The 17,928-nt window shown below is 52.9% G+C and overlaps 6 protein-coding genes across 6 annotated transcripts; 4 read left to right on the plus strand and 2 right to left on the minus strand.

Annotated features, from left to right (window-relative positions):
- Positions 1 to 1,834, plus strand: BO72DRAFT_452032 (alpha/beta fold hydrolase). Its single transcript, XM_040945641.1, has 6 exons — positions 1 to 348; positions 417 to 456; positions 521 to 645; positions 726 to 921; positions 1,029 to 1,338; positions 1,467 to 1,834. Exons 1-6 carry the CDS (start codon positions 161 to 163, stop codon positions 1,556 to 1,558), a joined length of 951 nt encoding a protein of 316 aa, XP_040797082.1. The 5' UTR covers positions 1 to 160; the 3' UTR covers positions 1,559 to 1,834.
- A 1,214-nt stretch (positions 1,835 to 3,048) lies between these two features.
- On the minus strand, positions 3,049 to 4,350 carry BO72DRAFT_249323 (MDR family NADP-dependent oxidoreductase). The gene is made up of 3 exons (XM_040940010.1): positions 3,478 to 4,350; positions 3,262 to 3,428; positions 3,049 to 3,207 (listed from the first exon to the last, which is right to left on the minus strand). The coding sequence occupies exons 1-3, from the start codon at positions 4,235 to 4,237 to the stop codon at positions 3,073 to 3,075; spliced, it is 1,062 nt and encodes a 353-aa protein (XP_040797083.1). The 5' UTR covers positions 4,238 to 4,350; the 3' UTR covers positions 3,049 to 3,072.
- Positions 4,351 to 5,531: 1,181 nt separating this feature from the next.
- BO72DRAFT_249347 (cytochrome P450) lies at positions 5,532 to 7,528 on the plus strand. The gene is made up of 3 exons (XM_040940011.1): positions 5,532 to 5,894; positions 5,963 to 6,238; positions 6,296 to 7,528. The coding sequence occupies exons 1-3, from the start codon at positions 5,718 to 5,720 to the stop codon at positions 7,463 to 7,465; spliced, it is 1,623 nt and encodes a 540-aa protein (XP_040797084.1). The 5' UTR covers positions 5,532 to 5,717; the 3' UTR covers positions 7,466 to 7,528.
- Positions 7,529 to 8,012: 484 nt separating this feature from the next.
- Positions 8,013 to 9,316, minus strand: alkB (oxidoreductase, 2OG-Fe(II) oxygenase family; the record flags this gene model as incomplete). The annotated part of the gene is made up of 2 exons (XM_040941694.1): positions 8,013 to 8,842; positions 9,025 to 9,316. The coding sequence occupies 2 exons, from the start codon at positions 9,314 to 9,316 to the stop codon at positions 8,013 to 8,015; spliced, it is 1,122 nt and encodes a 373-aa protein (XP_040797085.1).
- Positions 9,317 to 9,795: 479 nt separating this feature from the next.
- nimX (cyclin-dependent serine/threonine-protein kinase CDC28) lies at positions 9,796 to 11,810 on the plus strand. Its single transcript, XM_040950359.1, has 4 exons — positions 9,796 to 10,257; positions 10,374 to 10,882; positions 10,948 to 11,111; positions 11,182 to 11,810. Exons 1-4 carry the CDS (start codon positions 10,221 to 10,223, stop codon positions 11,450 to 11,452), a joined length of 981 nt encoding a protein of 326 aa, XP_040797086.1. The 5' UTR covers positions 9,796 to 10,220; the 3' UTR covers positions 11,453 to 11,810.
- Positions 11,811 to 14,995: 3,185 nt separating this feature from the next.
- Positions 14,996 to 17,819, plus strand: BO72DRAFT_387974 (calpain-like protein; the record flags this gene model as incomplete). The annotated part of the gene is made up of 7 exons (XM_040941697.1): positions 14,996 to 15,427; positions 15,504 to 15,690; positions 15,740 to 16,004; positions 16,062 to 16,322; positions 16,375 to 16,480; positions 16,541 to 16,732; positions 16,797 to 17,819. The coding sequence occupies 7 exons, from the start codon at positions 14,996 to 14,998 to the stop codon at positions 17,817 to 17,819; spliced, it is 2,466 nt and encodes an 821-aa protein (XP_040797087.1).
- Between the last annotated feature and the right edge of the window lie 109 nt (positions 17,820 to 17,928).

The following is a 17,928-nucleotide window of genomic DNA, read 5'->3' on the forward strand; positions in this document are numbered from 1 at the left end:
CTTCAACAAACCACCAAACCAGATTCTGAGACATGGAAGCTCTGAAATAGCTCGCATGGATTCTATCTGAGACTTGATATCGACTTCTGTGCTTGTCGCCTGGCGAGGGCTGCTCTTTGTAAAAATGTTTTCACATCTGTCACCGTCGTCAAGATTGGCGATGCCCCGACAGTCCTCCAAATTCATGCCCTTCCAGAGGTCCATTCGTATCGACGCCAAAAACCCCAACCCAAAGATAGCTTTCGATGTCTACAAGGGACATCCTGATAAGCTTGGGCCCTCACCAAACCCAATTATAGTTCTTCATGGATTCCTCGGCTGTAGAGAGGAACTCCGTCCGATTAGCAAGTATGAATGCTTTGAGCCTTTTCCTCATCCCACATGTTACGGGATACTCACCAAAACCCCCGGCCTAGGATTCTAGCCACCGAACTCAAGCGAGATGTGTATAATCTGGTAAGTGCGGATCTTAATAAGCCATTCAGCCTCGTGCCCAGGCAATTGACGCCCGGGGAAACAGGACCTTCGTAACCATGGCGAATCTGGCACCAAATGGAGACATGACTACCTCAGACTGGCGCTGGATATCCGAGGACTTATGAAAGAGAACAACCTCAAAAATGTGTCTCTTGTCGGCAATCAGATGTAAGCCTTCCCAGTGGGTCATCTCACCCTTCGAAACAGGGGACATTAGCTTTTCATGATTCCTGACGATCAGCCATCAGGGGAGCCAAGACAGCGATGACTCTAGCCCTCTACGACCCAAAACTCGTGACCAATATTGTCTCCATTGACAATTCGCCGGTCTGGAAACCCCTTCCGCCGATTTACTTACAATGGCTCCACGCCTATCGGCAAATCCTCAAGATGCGCATTACCGAGCTCCGAGAGGCGCGCAGAGTGATGTACTATTGGAATCGGGTCAGTTACCCCATGATGCTCTCCAGGAGCGTCGGGATTGCCCATCGATGCTTTCTATCTGTCTTTGATCTCCCAGTCTATGACCCTGATCTAACCTCCCCGAATAGAAGGCAGGGATGCGGCCTTGGCTCCTCCGAAATCTGGAGAAGCACGACGATCACCCCTATGTAAGGCCGCGGATCCCGCAGAATATCCTGTGGGAGGCCCGCGAAGCGATGGGGGAGTTTCCGTTCCGGGAGGACGATGCGAATCGGTTCAGCGGGCCGGCGCTGTTCCTGCGCTCGCGTGATAGCTACTACATACCCGAGGACAAGGGGGCCGAAGCCATCCGCTCTTTCTTTCCTACCTCCTATATTGAGGAAGTAGACTACGAGGGGCTTCACCTGGCTCTGGAAGAGCCGGAGCTGGTTGCGAATGGTAAGGTTTTCCTACTCGCTTTCATCCGTTTGTTCTCGTGCTGCTTTCTTTGGAACATTCGTTTTCCTCTTGTTATGCGCGATGGTTTATGAAACCCAGACAGCTGACGACTCATGACCCTCCCACAGCGGCAGTTGAGTTCCTGCGGAACCCAATGGTGTATCTAGCCGACAGGAAACTCGAGAAACACGGAGGGCCAAGAATGGCCTGGCAACTGTGAAAGCAGGCATACGTGCAAAACCACCAGAGCTTCTGGCATATTTTGACTGATATTGCCGCCTGGTTCACCAATTCCGCCCGGTGAAGATTGTGAGGCCCGCAGCAAGAACGTGGAGCGAGGGACAAGAATCCCCAGACGTCGGGCGGTATCACATGCACGCATACGGAGGATTGAATCGACAGTGCTGGATCACTGTCAACATTGATCCATGTGTGTTGAGAGAAAGAGAACATGGAAAGGTGGCCATGGCAGAAGACCCAACTCAGAGTATCTTACTTGACCAACTGTACTGTACAGTGCCATAGACAATCCATACCTAATCTATCACATCGAGACAGGCCCCAGTCCCACTGTACCTTCTACATAGATCTCTCCTGAGCGACGCTCAACCCCGATTCGCGGCTCTACACGAGACTTCTTACTTCAATGACCCTGTTCCACAGCAGATAGAATTCAATGAAGAAAAAGGTAGGAGGCAACGCCATTGCCGATGTCCCTTGGGCGCGATGTCATGTCCGCTAAACAGTACAGGACATGGGCTCCGTTCACTGACAAGCTTTGTAGCTACTGAGACAACAGGGTATAAGCCACTCAGCGCATCTCTCGAAGAACAAGTTTAGAAGGCAGGGGAACCATACATCGCATCTCATCACAAGACATATCCTAGCCAAATACTCACCCGGGTACTTTCAAATGGTAACTGAGTCCAACCGTGACTTTGCCCTAACCGCACCAAGAAATGAACAACTCTCCCGTCCCCGGCCGCAGTTCGGAAATTCAGCAGATACCACGCCAAAGCCAGAAGCAAACCCTCAGATCTGCACTCACGGAGTAAGAGCCCATTACAATCCCAAGAGACCCTCCACGCATGAAACACCCTGAGACAAATCCAGCGAGCAGGGCACTGAGAATCCCAGTCTCAGTGCCCCAGGCGGGCGAGCCTTTTCCCCTTCAAACGACTCGAAGAGACCTAGTGGTGCCCGTTGGATCTCAAGAGCCACATTCTGACAGGAAAGGGAGTGGACTGGGCTTTGCTTCGAAGCTTCTTATGCCTCCCCCCCCCTCGGGAGTCAGCAAAAGCGGGCGGGGCCCACAGCCCACGGCTACGAACGTGCAGCGGTCGGTTGTGTAACGCACCGGGGCGGATAAGGTTTGGCCGGGCCGTCGGATCCAGTTTTAGCGCCTCGCTTGGCGGGGATGGTGGTTCCACCCATAGCGCTGGGCACGTGCAGGGGGAAGGGGAAGAAGGAGGTGGCCGGGTGATGGTTGAGCTATGCGCTTTTTAGTAGTGTATATCATTGCTCTGATTGAGGCTTCTCAGATAGAACTACGACAGATGGTGGCGCAATGAGGTAATCATAGGCCCTCGGATTTCAGTCATGTTGGCGGGATACGGCAAGATCTCCATGTTTGAGACTCATTTGTACTCGGTACTACAAGACAAGATATATGATAGGCGGGAGTGATTAGACAGCGTGAGCTTGGAGCATAGATACTCCCTCGTTTTGTGTAGTTCACTCAGGGTCAGCGATTTTCAGGATAGCCTTTCCGCGGTTCCCGCCACGAAGCATCGAGACTAGGGCTTCGGGTCCGTTCTCAATTCCAGTGGTGATGTCTTCCTTCGTCTTGATACTGCCGTCGAGTAGCCACTGTAGCATAGCTGGGGTCAGAATGGGTCCTCCTGAGCCAGTCAAGTCACTTACCGCAGACACCCGCTCGTTTCTCTCCTTCGCATACTTCGGGCCCATATTCTCGTCTCCGACGATGAATCCCTGCATCCTGATTCTCTTTCCGACCACGTTCATCAGGGTCTTGACTCCATATAGCTCGTTTGGTTTCAAGTTGTACTGCGATACCATGCCGCAAGCGACTGAATGACGTGTCAGCGAAGGGACCTAGAAGGTAGGAGGGGGCCATACTAATCCTGCCGAAGGTGTTCATGGCAGTGAGGGCCGCTTCCAGATGCTCGCCACCAACATTCTCGTAGTAAATGTCGATTCCGTTCGGTGCTAGTCGCGCCAGGGCGTCGCCGGGCTTCTCTGTCTTATAATTGAACCCCGCGTCGAAGCCCAGCTCCTCAGTGATATACCGCAGCTTATCGTCATCACCAACGCTGCCAATCACCTTCAATCCCTCATGTTTCGCCAACTGGCCGACCACCTGTCCCACCGCGCCGGCAGCAGAGGAGATGAAGATGGTCTCGCCCTTCTTGGGCTGCCCGATCTCATACAGACTGGAATAAGCCGTCAGACCCGTCATTCCAAGGATTCCGGCGTAATGCGACAGCGACAGTCCAGGCTTCACATCGATCTTCTCGGTCTGGGGCCATGCCAGCTGCTCCTTGGTGACAACACTGTACTCCTCGATCTTGAGGATACACCAGATAATATCACCCTTTTTGTATTTGGGGTTCTCCGATCGGATCACTTGTCCGATGCTGTAGGCGGTGATCGGCTCGCCAACCTGGTAAGGCGGGCTGTAGCTCTTGATGCTGGGGTCACGCATCCGACCGCGCATGTAGGGATCCAGACTGGCGTAAAGGTTCTTGGTGAGGACGCTGTCCGGAGGCAGCTGCTGGTCGAGGTCAATCTCCCGTTGTTCCACGGTGAGATCAGTACCCGGGACAGGCGCCCCATTGGGGATTTTGCTGAAAATGATGGCTTTATTCGGTTGAGGCATTGTGGTAGCAGTATTTTGACAGGTGTCAGGTTTGGGTGTTGAGAGTAGTGGGGAGGAGAGGGCGATTCTCGACTTATAAATCAAGACTGGAGCGGGAGGGGTAAATCAATGACGATAGCGGGACAATTGGCCAACCTCGGCTGGTTGGTGGGGTATGGCCTGATTGATAATCCATTGTGTCACTCTTGTCGGATCATTGCTTAAGCTATCATGCAGTTCAAACCTGTTAAATGCTGTAGCAAGAATTGTGCTCTGGGCTGGATTGCGTATCGATGAATCCGACAGCTGTGATTTGGCGGAGAACGAAGGGAGCAGAACAGATTTCCGGGGCGCCAGCTCGAACAAGGATATGGCTTCGTAATTTATTCTGTCGCCCTCCGCAAGCTTCCATCCCAACCATACGAATTTGCTTCATATAGTCCACCCTAGCACGGAGTTGCTAGACAATTGTCTTTGGACCCAATCTAGCCCAGGGACCCGCGAGACTGGAACTGGAGCATGCACACAGATTGCTGGATTGTTGGTTGGACACATGGCGCCCATCTGACTTGAGTGATGGAACCTGAAGACTCTCGTATATGCTGTATTAAATCATCCTCATAACGCATCTCGTGCTTGTTGGTGTCGAACACACTGCCCACTAACCCGATATGTCAGAACAGTTGATAGGCAGGGTCATGACTGAGGCGATCGGTCGGGATCGGAGGGAGCAATTCACACAATAAGAAATGTGGGAGGATGAGTGAAGTCACTCATGTTCGTTCGACTGATGAGCAGGGAGGAAATGGGAAGAGGAAGAGCTGACTACGTTGAGACCACAGAATGAAGTGTAAGTTACTGCAATAGTGGTAAGGAGTTACTACTTATTGACTGACATTCAATACTAGGCAGAGTCGGCCCCCAACCCAACCCGTGACCTGACCATGGCCGGGCCGGGCGGGGACTAATAGAGCCTTCCTATTTCAGTAAGCTGTGCGGGCTCCTGCGAGGTCCGACGAGATCTCCATCCCCACGTGGTGGTTGACCAATAATACGCCCAACGTTTCTCAATCCGATTATCACCTGGCTGGCATTTTATCGCCGAATCCCGATGAGGTCACAGCCTGAAATCCTGGTGATCCACTCTAGGTAGACTTGGGAGTTGGGAGTCGGCCCCGGAGTCTACAACTGCCCCTTGAAACCGCGGGTCATCGATCAGGCTTCCTTTTCATACCCGTGCATGACTCGGCTCTTATTTCGCCCAATCATTTCTGAAAGGATGTCATTCCCACCGGGTGTCTCTCCATCGATGCCATGTTATAAATAGCCCTTCTCACTGATCATCATGATACTTATATCTGACACTCGTCAAACAGCGCAACGCTACCACTAGTTGGCCGTTCACAACGTTCTATATAACTAATAGTCTGCCAACTCATCTGGTACTAAGTCACCTTCTTCAGCAACTGGACAAAGCCATTCCTCCAGCATTCTTGGCAGAATGGCTGGCATACCATGGACACCGGTCTACATCGCCTTTGCTGCATATGCCTACTTGAAAGCGACGTGGCAAACATTTTTCTACCTGTCTGCCTTGGCCACACTTGGCAGAATTGTGTACCGAGTATTTCTCTATCCGGAGTTTTTGACACCTCTGAAGCAGATTCCGAGCCCGTCCGTGAGTGTCTCAGCATTTCCGTGTGTACACTCTCATCAAATGGAACACGGTCTCACATATTCCACTAGGGCCGATCATGGCTTCGTGGCAATTCTAGCACTCTGATTCTGAGGCATGACTGGAAGCGACTGGCTAAATGGGTAGAAGAAATCCCAAATGATGGTCTGATCCGCTACTATATGACTGGCAACTTGGAGCGGTTGATCGTGACCAGCCCCAAGGGACTGAGTGAGATTTTGGTGACCAAGGTCTATGACTTCGAGAAACCAGCCTTGGTACGGGAGTCTCTGGGACGCCTCACCGGCCAAAAGGGGGTGCTGTTGGTAGAAGGTGCCGAGCACAAGGCAAGTGTCACAACAAGGGCAGAAATCACATGTCCTTTCCCAGCTGACTGAAAACAGCACCAAAGAAAGAATCTGATGCCGGCTTTTTCCTACCGTCATATCAAGAACCTGTATCCGATCTTCTGGTCGAAAAGCATAGAGATGGTGCAATGCATCGAAGATGATCTACGAGCGCGTGAGAATGATTCTTCCGACAACGTTATTCGCGTGGCAACCTGGTCAAGTCGAGCCACACTCGACATCATCGGTCTTGCCGGAATGAACCGCGACTTCAACTCCCTGCGCGATCCCACCAATGAGCTGGCCAGACAGTACGGTAGGATCAACGGTGCGCCGCCGTCCAAACTGGAGCTGGGTCTTTTCCTTCTGGGCCTCGTGATGGGAGTACCAACATGGGTCCACAAACTGCCCTTGAAGAGGAACAAGTATATCCGCGAGGGGGCTGAGTATATCCGCGCTGTCGCACTGCAGATGCTCCGTGAGGCGAAGGACCTACGGGACCACGAGCAAGCCAGCAACGCGAAGGACGGGGTCGATATCATGTCCGTAGCACTCGAGAGCGGCAGCTTTACAGATGAGGAGCTGGTCGACCAAATGATGACCTTCCTCGCGGCCGGCCACGAAACCACCTCGACCGCCCTCCAGTGGTGCGTCTACGCACTGTGCAAGTACCCGGACGTGCAAACCCGCCTCCGAGAAGAGATCCGCGCCAACCTACCCTCCATCTCCGTCGAGAATCCAGAGTCTGTCTCAGCCGAGGTCCTCGACAATCTGCCCTACCTGCACGCCGTCTGCAACGAGGTGTTCCGCTTCCATCCCTCCGCCCCGGTGACCATCCGCGTGGCAAACCATGACACCTCTCTCGTCGGCCAGTCCATTCCCAAAGGCACGCTCATTTTCCTGTTCCCCGCGATAATCAACCACCTCAAGGAGCTGTGGGGCTCGGACGCCGATAAATTCGACCCCGAGCGCTGGCTGGGACCCGGGATGGCCAATACCGGCGGGGCCACCAGTAACTACGCCTTCTTGACGTTCCTGCACGGGCCCCGGAGTTGCATTGGGCAGGGCTTCGCGAAATCCGAGTTGGCATGTATGCTTGCCGCCTTCGTCGGTCGTTTCAAGTTTGAGTTGGAGAATCCGGACGCTGAGCTCGAGCTCCGCGAGGGTGCGACTGTAAGTCCGCGGGACGGGGTGCGGGTCAGATTGACACCCTTGAAGGGGTGGTAGGCACCGAAACCGATTGCGAAAAAATTCTTTTATCTACTTATGTTACTTTTAATCTCGTTGCTACTAATTAGGTTAGACTGTTTGGATTAAAGACTTAAGCTTCTATGTACAGGAATGGGGAAATGCTATGTGCTGTCTGAGTATGTATAAGCTGCAAGCGATGATCGCCCGACAGGCTTCAATCGGCTGTACATTGTTGAAGTATCTGCAGATACTGTCGCAGGGGTCTTCCGCCTGTGGTTTATTGTCTGCTTTATTGGTAGGTTGCTTGGACAAGGGGAAGAGCGAATGCGAATGGGCCGCCCCTCCGGAGACGGAACGATGGGAGTGTTTCCAATGCGTTGGGAATGCATTCGGTCGAACCCCCTATGAGCACTCTTCGAGGCAGAGGTATGCAAGCCCACGGTAGGGTTTTGTGTGACGTGCACACTTGTCAACTTGGACTGGGCTCACCAGCCGCCACAACTGCATAGTCTGCGGACCAGCACATGCAACATACGCCAGGTGTCATGAACCGAGCAGACTTCCTCGCATCTCATCGCCGCCATCACGGACGAGGCTCCGAGAGGCTCATCTGCCGAACATTCAGATTGACTCGTTTGCCCTCCATCCACCCCTTCCACTTCTCATACTGAGTGGTGGCATCCGAACCATCCGCCGCGCCAGGCCACTCCGCGAGCCAGGCGGGACACGTCCCCGGCACGATCTTGGGCACGGCATGCCAGGCGAACCTGGACGTGCCGTCCATGTACACCGCATCACCGGAGCGCAGCCGGACGATCTCGCAGCCGGCGCCATCATCATGGCCGATCAGGAACAAGCCGTCGCAGCCGAAACTGATACTGATCAGGCCGGCATCGCACTCCTCGCTGACGTCGCGGTGGGCGCTGAGCGTATCGCCGGGCGAATACACGTTCAGGATCGCTGCCTGCGCCTCGGTCGCCGGGAACATGGTGTGCAGCAGCTTCGCGATGTCCGGCGGGAACGCCGGCGGCCGCTCGGCCGGATACACCTTGGCGGTCCAGTCGTACTGACCGCCCAGCGTCACCCATCGCAGTTTCTTGTTGAGGATGCTCTGCACGGTGAGTGGCTTGTGCACGCTGGGGTCTTTCGGGTAGATGGCTCGCGCTGGGTCGTCGGCAAAGAAGGAGGGTGGGGGAGGGGGCCCGGGGTCTACTACGCTGGAATCGGTCGTCGAGGTAGTTGTTGTTGTTGCTGCTGCTGCTGCTGCTGCATCCCCAGCGCTGGGGTACGTGAGCTCGTAGTGCAGGTGGAGGTTGGTCTTGTGTCCTGGGTTGGATAGGTCTCGGTGGAAGAGCCGCGAGAGGAGTTCTAATTGTACGGCCGGTGGGAGGAGGGAGGGAATCATTTGGAGACCTACATGTGCCTGTTAGGAGACCAGGATTGTTCTTTTCTTCGTTTCTACAATGTATGCTTTTGGGGGAAGTCTTCTTTCTCCCTCCCCTTTCCTGTCCTACTGGGTAGACCGAGGAAGGAAAGAAAGAAAGAAAGGGAGAGAAACAGAAAACAAGCGCTAGATAGTGGTGTATAATGCTGACCGGTCACAGAGCGATGAGAGAAGACAGGGATATCTTTCGCATTCAGGGATCCCTCCGCACCATCCTTGCTTGTCCCCAGAAATTCATCGAATACAGGCCGAAGATCCTTGCCGGAGATCCAATGCGTGACTGAAACATCCTCCGGCAGCCGGTCAGCATCTAGCGCCTGAAGATCCAGAATGCTACCATCCGAGTTTATATCTGTGAGCGTGGACTTTTGGTATTGCTTGTAGCGTTGCTTGACAGCCTCCGGAGGTCGTTCGTGAGCATTCAGGTCCTTTATTTGTGCCATGTCTTTTTTTTTCTGACTTTGTTTTCTCGTTCGTCCCTGTATTTTTGTTCCCTTCCTCGCGTGTAGTCGAATTAGATCTCTTTTGACTTATAACTGGACTGCGTCACAAAGTTAGTTTCTTGAGGATCTGCAAGGCCGCACTATTGCATGGGTGCTGCTATGACAGTTCAGGTCGCTCCTCGGAAATGCAAATTGATGGTTCGTCCAGTCATAAATGCCGAAAATAGCGAACCAATGTCGCGTGGAGGACAAGTCTGTTGTTTCCGCAAAGAAAGATCCGAATATATTCGACGAAAAAGAGTAACAAAGAGCATACTAGGCAAAGATTCAAACCGTCTCCCCCAAGAAAAAGTTCAGGGCGGGAATCAACTGGGGACGCGCTCACCGCCTTCGGGGCCACGCGCGGATTTTTGGGTTTGTTTGTGTACGGCGGCTACTGACCGCCTTTGGCTCCCCACCAGCAGGGATGAATGAAAAGACGACAGTTCAGTCGATTCAGTTCCTCGCTACTCCAACAGGTAAAGGTAAGTTCCAGGGTAAGTAGGTAAGTAAATCGACATTCGATTGAAGTTCCAGGCCAAACCAATTCTCCCCTCGACACCCAGATTGGCTCCTTTCTTTCTATTCTGTTTCAGCCCGTGCACCTCGAGAGGCCCTTCTCCTCCCTCCTCGCCGTTGCTTGACGCCAACCATTGTTTTCTCTTTCTTTCCTCCCCCGGCAACAGGAACGCCGTCGCCGTGCAGTGCAGTGCAGTGCACACACACTCTTGTTTCCTGTACCCCGCGTGTCGGTGGGCTTGACCACAGCTTGACGGTGTCTCATCTCTTGGGTTTCGAAAATATCGTATAGATTCACTGTGTGTGGGAAACCAGTTTTCCTCAACGGGTCAATTTACTGCCAACAATGGAGAACTATCAGAAGATCGAGAAAATTGGAGAGGGTATGTGGCCCCCCCAAGATGTCCCCAATCATAAATCTGCATCTTCAACTTTCCTACTTTGGTGCAAGAGCACCCCCACTGGGAAAATGCCTAATATTTCTGGTTGTGCAATGCAGGAACCTACGGTGTCGTTTACAAAGCCCGTGAGCTCACTCATCCCAACCGAATCGTCGCCCTGAAGAAGATCCGATTAGAGGCCGAGGATGAAGGTGTTCCCAGCACTGCTATCCGGGAGATCTCCCTGCTGAAGGAGATGAATGACCCCAACATTGTCCGACTGCTGAACATCGTGCACGCCGACGGCCACAAGCTCTACCTCGTCTTCGAGTTCCTCGACCTTGACCTGAAGAAATACATGGAGGCTCTTCCTGTGAGCGAGGGTGGACGTGGGAAGGCTCTGCCGGAAGGTTCTGCGCTGAGCAAGAACATGGGACTGGGCGATGCCATGGTCAAGAAGTTCATGGCTCAGCTGGTGGAAGGCATTCGCTACTGCCACAGCCACCGCATCCTGCACCGTGACCTCAAGCCTCAGAACCTGTTGATTGACCGCGACGGAAACCTCAAGCTGGCTGATTTCGGTCTGGCTCGGGCGTTTGGTGTTCCTCTTAGAACCTACACACATGAGGTATTTCATGATCCTCCGGATATGCCATGCTTTGACTTTCTAACCTTGACCTTTCTCTTGATCAGGTTGTGACTCTGTGGTACCGCTCCCCTGAGATCCTTCTGGGTGGACGCCAATACTCCACTGGTGTTGATATGTGGTCCTGCGGTGCCATCTTTGCGGAGATGTGCACTCGTAAGCCGTTGTTCCCTGGTGACTCGGAGATCGACGAGATCTTCAAGATTTTCCGGTATGTCTGCCCCTCTCAAAAACAGGAGTTAATGACGTAGTTCAGTTGCTTACCATCTCCTTTGCAACAGTCTTCTCGGTACTCCTGACGAGGCCGCTTGGCCCGGAGTCACCTCGTTCCCCGACTTCAAAGCAACGTTCCCCAAATGGAAGCGTGACGAAAGCCGTGCTCTGGTCCCTGGACTCGAGGAGGATGGCCTGGACCTTCTCGATGCTTTCCTCGAGTACGATCCTGCCCGGCGTATCTCCGCCAAGCAGGCTTGCATGCACCCCTACTTCGCCAATGGCAGCTCATATTACTCCGGTCGCACCCGGACAACGACAAGAAACGGGTTCCACTAAATCAACTGTGCCTGCACGTTACCACGACCATGTTTAAAGGCATGTATGCAATGCGGACGACGGTGGCAGGTGCCATGACGCACAGTGGCATGGACAGCACCGCGGTTTCTGCATCTATCCCCCTCAAGGCTGAGTCCTGTCCGCGTCGCTGCTACAGTCCGCTCTTTCCTAACATTTCTCATCATCGTTTTCTGCTTCTGTTACAATGGCGTTGTTTGTGGAGTGATCTGGCAGGAACGAGAATAGGTTACTGGATATCGCATGGAGTATTTTTGACTAACGCGTACATACCCATAATTGAGTAAATGGAGAAAAAGAAAGGAGGTCATTCTATAGCAGCAGTGACAATGAATGAATGAAGTTGTTCCTTGTTTCATCGATTATCAAGATGTGTTTGAGTACTCCGTGGTTCAGAGGGAGAGAGGGCGGAGGTTGTGCTCAACTACCCCAGCCGATGATGGCACGGGGTGGTCTCTCCCTTCCCTTCCTCGATTGCCTTTCCTCCCTCCCTGTCGTCTCTCTACCCCACCATTCTACCACTCTACCACGAACAACAAACATCTTGATGACACTCTCATCTGAAGGTGGGGTATTCTATGCAGGTTGGAAGCGGCACGGCAAGCCTTGGTGCAAACTGTACAAACCACATTCTCCGAGAAAATCAAAGCTCTGATTAACTCCACTCAGTCAGCTAGTCAGCTGACTCTAACCGCGCTAAGACAATGCAGGTGCCCCATGACAACTTGACCCACCGACCATCCTATACTTGGTACTGTTCTATCACTACAGTCTTACAACTACTAATCTTTTCTATTTCCAAGCTGCAAAGCACCGCAGCGCCAGTCTATAGTCTGTATTCACCCCCATCTCCCCCCTCCGCCCCATCAGCTGACTTGCTTACTAGACCGACAGAGAAGCATCTGCCGCACTAGGCCCAAGTACTACAGCCGGTCGCCCCGGTGATTTGTTGCCGCATCTCTGATTCATAATGGGGAAGAGGGTTACCCAGGCCGACTATGTCAAAGCCCTGCCAGGGGGCACTGCAGTTGCCTGGGTTAAACTAAATAGGAAGCTGCTTTCTATTTTAGCCAAGAGTTAACTGCTCTTTGGAAAACTGATCCGGAAGATCGATCAGAGTGAACTTCGCCGCGAGATTCTATGCCGGATTAACGAACTGCCCGGATTTGCTCGGGATGCTGCTGCCCAGCCCTATATACTCAAAAGGTCAAGGCCGACCATTGTAACAATTGCCGACGTCGCGGTATTAATATCAGAGTAGGGCTGGTCCAGCTGGCTGGACTGGCCGATATAGCTGCGCTGTGTAAGCCGATTAAAAACCACCATTCTAGACTAGACTCCAAAGATACGGGAATGCCCGAATGATCATCAGCTTTAATGGGCTTGAGGTGCTTCTACGGCGTGAAAATACTATCTCCTAGATTATCCGCCCATTGTCGCTGTACTTTGAGGATCCACGCTGTGACTTTCAGGTTGCATATACGCGCTTCCTCGAGAACCTCCACAAGTTTTTCAACTACAATTCCTCTTCAGACAAGCTTTATACCTATCTAGTCAACTTATCGTCATCGGAACCGATCAAGGACTCCTGGACCGTTCCCATTACTAGCGCCAACGGGTGGCTGGCACAGATCCTCTGTATAATGTGGAATGAATATCCCTTATGCTTTGCTGTATCCGGTGAGTATTCTCTAGATGCTGTGTTAATAGATAGACCGGCTAAGACCATTCTATCAGGTAGCGAACGGCCCAGTGCAAAAGCACATCAGACAGCAATATCCCAGACAGAGATTATCAACCGTTCTCTAAGCCTTATTCATTTTCGGCATTATACGCAACTCTGTCCCTGTTCAACTAGAGCGCGGGGCACGACTTTCAGAGCCCAGGAGCCAGAAATTACGCCGGCAGAGGCTGTTCCGAAACCCCCAGACTGTCTACATATCGAGTCCAATCCCAGCATGGCCCAGCTCATCAATATCTTAAATTAATCTTCAATCCTTTCTCAACAACCAGCAATCGACCTGTATGGGAACGGACCGAGCCTTATATAAGAAGCCTGAACCGCCGTCGGCCCTAGCTCACACAAGCTTGGAGATGCAGGACTCGCAAAAGTTGAACTAGGATTGTTCCAGGAGGGGTTTCAGTTGTGGAGGGATATCAACAGAATATGTTATGTTATTAGCTTCACGGGAACGGACTAATGGTAAGTGACTAACAATTAGTGCAATATATGATTCTTGGATAAGTAAGGAGGAAGAGGACAAGAAGAGTATAAACTGGCTGGTACTCGATTCTTTAGCAGCAATGTCAGCTAAGTAGACAAATAACGGCGGCCCTGCGGCTTTGGTGGCCAGGCTGCGCACTCACCGCCCATCTCGGTGGTATTTTAAAGATCTCAGTCTGAGCCCCTACTGTGTCACACACTCTGCGGTGCTATCCGAGGTGATAAACATGTGGCTTTGATCTCCTGCATGGGTGCAAAGAGGATGCTTGCACTTGCAGCTAATTTACAGATTTACAGATCGTGGCTTGCTTGCTACACCGAAACGTATTCCTCCAAGGTACTTCTTCTAATGACGTGAAATCATGGAAAGGGGCGGTCAAAAACTCCGCCGAAATGAAAAGAGCCGCGAGATTCAGCCGCAGAAGGCTGAGTGTGCAGGTGTACAGGACTCCGTATATTGCTTCCTCGTATCAGCCCGGTTACTGAGGAGGCTCAGCCAGAATGTCAACCCCTCTTCGCCATCGACCCAATCGGAATCCTTTCATTTCTCTTGCGTTCAAGATTCCAGCTTACGATGAACACATCTTGCATTATTTCGTCCTTGTCCATGGCTCCATCCGGCAGCTCCGAAAGGATCAGCGCTTGCAAGCGAGATGCACCAAGCCCACACATTCATACACGCTACCCGGACTAATGACCGTTTCTGTCCTTAACCACCAGAATCACAACCCGGACATCGGGCCATCACGAGCTGAAAATCTTTCATTTCCCCCGTTCCGTCAGCATCTTATGCTTAATGTCCCACGTTTTACATTGGCCCGTCAAGATGCAAGTTGCGTCGTTTTACTTTCTGCCGTGCTTACTGGGGGCCGAAAAAACCAAGGTGAAACGATCGGCGGCTCTGCTATTGAGCTCACCTTCGGCCTTATCAGTGGCCATTAATTTTAGAAGGCCGGGTGCGCGTGGTTCAGCAATACGAGCGCCTGGTAAGCAAGCGCTCGGACCTGGCCTCGAACCATTCGACCGGCTCTCTTCCCCTGTCATGCAAGAGAAAGTTCCAATCATGCTTGGCCTGCCTTACGCATTTCCGGCCTGAGGCTGTGTGGAGAACCTCGTGGATTCAAGTTAATATGGGCAACAGCGACCAGCGGGCTTAGGCCCATATGGGGTTTATTTATAAGAGTTCGGGCGGCCACCGGTTCTGGGGAACTGTTTCACCCCCAAACACCCCCTTGAGTGATCCATGCATTGGACCCGTTCTTGCTCTTGTAGAACAGATTTGTTGATGATCTACTGCGCCCATGGATTGTGAAGACCATACCGATATGGCATATACTCCCCCGCTCTCGTCACGCTCCGGGAGCAGGATGCGAACGAAGACCAACCAACCGCCCCAGGAAACTGTCAAGCAATTCTGGAGCGACTTCAACTCCAAATTTCCGGGGCTGGTCAACACCGTATTGCCGGACAATCCGTATGCGCGCACGAAGGCTGCGCGGACACCCAAGGGGGTGATCCAAGCGCAGGTGGCCGGAAAGTCCTACGAGCAAGCACGGAAGGAGTGTCAACGTTCAGTTGAGCGCATCGCTAGGGAATGCGAGCGGCTGAATCAGAAGTACTCTGATCCACATTTCGATATCGCCGCAGATCTCAAGCGCGGAAGGAGGAACTATCTTGATGGACTGATGGACCAAAACTTGGAGTTGCGGCCGAGAGGCGTGAAGAGGGTAACGGTGAGTTTGAAGATACTGAAGCGGGCAAACGTGGAGTGGTCAGTCGAGCCATACTCATCAGCATTCCCATCATTAGGAAATCTTTGAGAAACCGCAGTTCTACGTCAACGGACCTACTGCCTCTGATGTACGCCAGGGTCGCGATGGTGACTGTTGGCTGATGGCTGCCTTGTGTACGATGGGCAACAAGCCTGGCCTGATTGAAGATGTTTGTGTTGCTCGAAATGAGAAGGTTGGCGTATACGGATTTGTGTTCTACAGAGGTGAGGCGATCCGGCTCGACAGATTTGACGAAATACTGACATCTTGTAGATGGAGACTGGCAGCAATGTATTGTGGACGATAAGCTGTATCTGCGGGCAGCCGATTATGACGAATCCGTGGATGAGCGGCCAATTTGGGACGACATCAACAGGAAAGACACCGAAGAAGAATACCGCAAAGCCTGGCAGACGGGCTCTCGAGCTTTGTACTTTGCTCAGTGCGTGGATGAGAACGAGACATGGCTGCCCTTGCTCGAGAAAGCCTACGCCAAGGCCCATGGTGACTACTCTGCAATTGAGGGTGGATTTGTAGGGTAAGACACATATACATTCTGCCTGGCGTGCATTTACTAATGTCATCCGCATCACAGCGAGGCCCTTGAGGACCTGACTGGTGGGGTCACTTCAGATTTACTCTCGAGTAACATCTTAGACAAAGACCGGTTCTGGAATGAGGAGCTCATGAAGGTCAACAAGGAGTTCCTCTTCGGCTGTGGCTGCGGTCTGTTCTCTAACTGGCTGGACCCGGGCTACCGAGGGCCTCCCAGAGACAGGAAGGGGATTTCGGAGAATCACTCCTATTCCATCATGGAGGCGCGGGAAATCGACGGACAACGCTTGCTGCGACTAAGGTAGGAGCTACGAATGCCTTATTTGCAAGCGAGAATGCTAATTCAAATCTAGAAACCCATGGGGCAAGAAGGAATGGAATGGCGCTTGGAGCGACGGCTCTGAACAATGGACACCCGAGTGGATGGCGAAGTTAGGGCATAAGTTTGGCAACGATGGGGTAGGCTTCTCGAACGCAATTCCAGTACTCAGACAGCGTAGCATGCTAATGAAACTGCAGTTCTTCTGGATCTCATATGACGACCTTCTCAAGAAGTACCAGCACTTCGACCGAACTCGCCTCTTTAACGATGACTGGACAGTTACCCAACAATGGACTACACTAAATGTCCCCTGGTCCGCCGACTATCACAACACCAAGTTCATCATCAACGTGAGCAAAGGCGGGCCTGTAGTTATCGTTCTCTCGCAGGTATGACACGACTAGTTCTGTGCTCTTCTTCACAACGTGATGGGTCACTGACTTATACTCCTAGCTCGACGACCGGTACTACAAAGGACTAGCCGGTGAATACGACTTCGTCCTCAAGTTCCGGCTGCAAAGGGAAGGCGAGGACGACTATTTTGTGCGCAGCCACAGCAGCGATCTCATGTACCGCGGCGTGAACGTCGAAGTCGACCTCGAGCCCGGCCGCTACCATGTCCTCATGAAAGTCACGGCCTACCGCGACAACGAGAAGATGCCCACCGAGGACGTGGTGCGCAGCCTTGCGCCCACCCGCCGGGAGAAGCTGGTCCAGATCGGCCTCTCGTACGACCTGGCCCACGCGAAGGGCATCGTGCCCGAGACCGAGACCGAAAAACGAGCCCGCGAGGAGCGCGAAGAGCGACAGCGGGCCGCCGAACGACGGAAGCTCCGCGAGGAGACCAAGACGCGACTGCAGAAGCAGTGGATCCGCGACCGCAAGCGCGACGCACGACGGCACCGACGCGAGGAGCGGCTCGCCGAGGAGGCTGCGCGGGGGGCCTCCTGCCGCAAGGGTGCCGACGCCGCGGGACACACCGACGACGCTGGTACCGGTCATGATCATGACCATGTCTCACAAGCAAAGGCAAAGGCAAACCCAACAGAGAACGGCTCGATCCCTACGATCCAGGTCAGCAGCTCTCATGTTGTCAACGGCCATGATCACCCGAGGGGCCGAGTCTCCCTCTCGATCCGCGACAAGCGCGCTCCGGTCCACACCCCCAACCCCGATCTGAAGTACCTCGCGGGGTTCGAGTTCGATTCCGATCTCGATATGCCCCCGGAGGAGCCCGCCGCGGAGCCAAGGACCCCGGCCCGTACTTTGTCGTGCAGTAGCGAGGTGGATGCGAACGGGGATCCGTGGAATGCCGTCTGCGTCGTGGGTTTGCGGGTCTACTCGAAGGACTCGGAGCTGTCGCTGGAGGTTCTCCGTCCTGTCCCCGAGGATGAAACGGAGGCTTGTCTGGATATGGATGATCCGGCCGTGAGTGCGACTTCGGAGAAACAGTCTCGGATTCTGTCTGGTATTTAGGGCATTGGAAGGTGGGCGTTGGGTCGTTTGCTCAGTGCAGAGTAAGGGAGGCCTGGATTTTTTTATCGACTTTTTAATGTTTCTTGAGAAGAATAGATACTCTCTACAC

Source organism: Aspergillus fijiensis (genome assembly GCF_003184825.1).
Source record: "Aspergillus fijiensis CBS 313.89 unplaced genomic scaffold BO72scaffold_64, whole genome shotgun sequence".
Classification (NCBI taxonomy): domain Eukaryota; kingdom Fungi; phylum Ascomycota; class Eurotiomycetes; order Eurotiales; family Aspergillaceae; genus Aspergillus; species Aspergillus fijiensis.

Bases quoted from the DNA above. Each gene is read 5' to 3' on its own strand.
- nimX (XM_040950359.1), top strand. From the start codon at position 10,221: ATGGAGAACTATCAGAAGATCGAGAAAATTGGAGAGG. The intron at 10,258-10,373 runs GTATGTGGCCCC...TGTGCAATGCAG, and splicing joins GATCGAGAAAATTGGAGAGG to GAACCTACGGTGTCGTTTAC. The intron at 11,112-11,181 runs GTATGTCTGCCC...CCTTTGCAACAG, and splicing joins GAGATCTTCAAGATTTTCCG to TCTTCTCGGTACTCCTGACG.
- BO72DRAFT_452032 (XM_040945641.1), top strand. From the start codon at position 161: ATGCCCCGACAGTCCTCCAAATTCATGCCCTTCCAGAGGTCCATTCGT. The intron at 457-520 runs GTAAGTGCGGAT...CCGGGGAAACAG, and splicing joins AGCGAGATGTGTATAATCTG to GACCTTCGTAACCATGGCGA. The intron at 1,339-1,466 runs GTAAGGTTTTCC...ACCCTCCCACAG, and splicing joins GCCGGAGCTGGTTGCGAATG to CGGCAGTTGAGTTCCTGCGG.
- BO72DRAFT_249323 (XM_040940010.1), bottom strand. From the start codon at position 4,237: ATGCCTCAACCGAATAAAGCCATCATTTTCAGCAAAATCCCCAATGGG. The intron at 3,429-3,477 runs GTATGGCCCCCT...CACGTCATTCAG, and splicing joins GAACACCTTCGGCAGGATTA to TCGCTTGCGGCATGGTATCG. The intron at 3,208-3,261 runs GTAAGTGACTTG...GCTATGCTACAG, and splicing joins GAAACGAGCGGGTGTCTGCG to TGGCTACTCGACGGCAGTAT.
- BO72DRAFT_249347 (XM_040940011.1), top strand. From the start codon at position 5,718: ATGGCTGGCATACCATGGACACCGGTCTACATCGCCTTTGCTGCATAT. The intron at 5,895-5,962 runs GTGAGTGTCTCA...ATATTCCACTAG, and splicing joins AGCAGATTCCGAGCCCGTCC to GGCCGATCATGGCTTCGTGG. The intron at 6,239-6,295 runs GCAAGTGTCACA...GACTGAAAACAG, and splicing joins TAGAAGGTGCCGAGCACAAG to CACCAAAGAAAGAATCTGAT.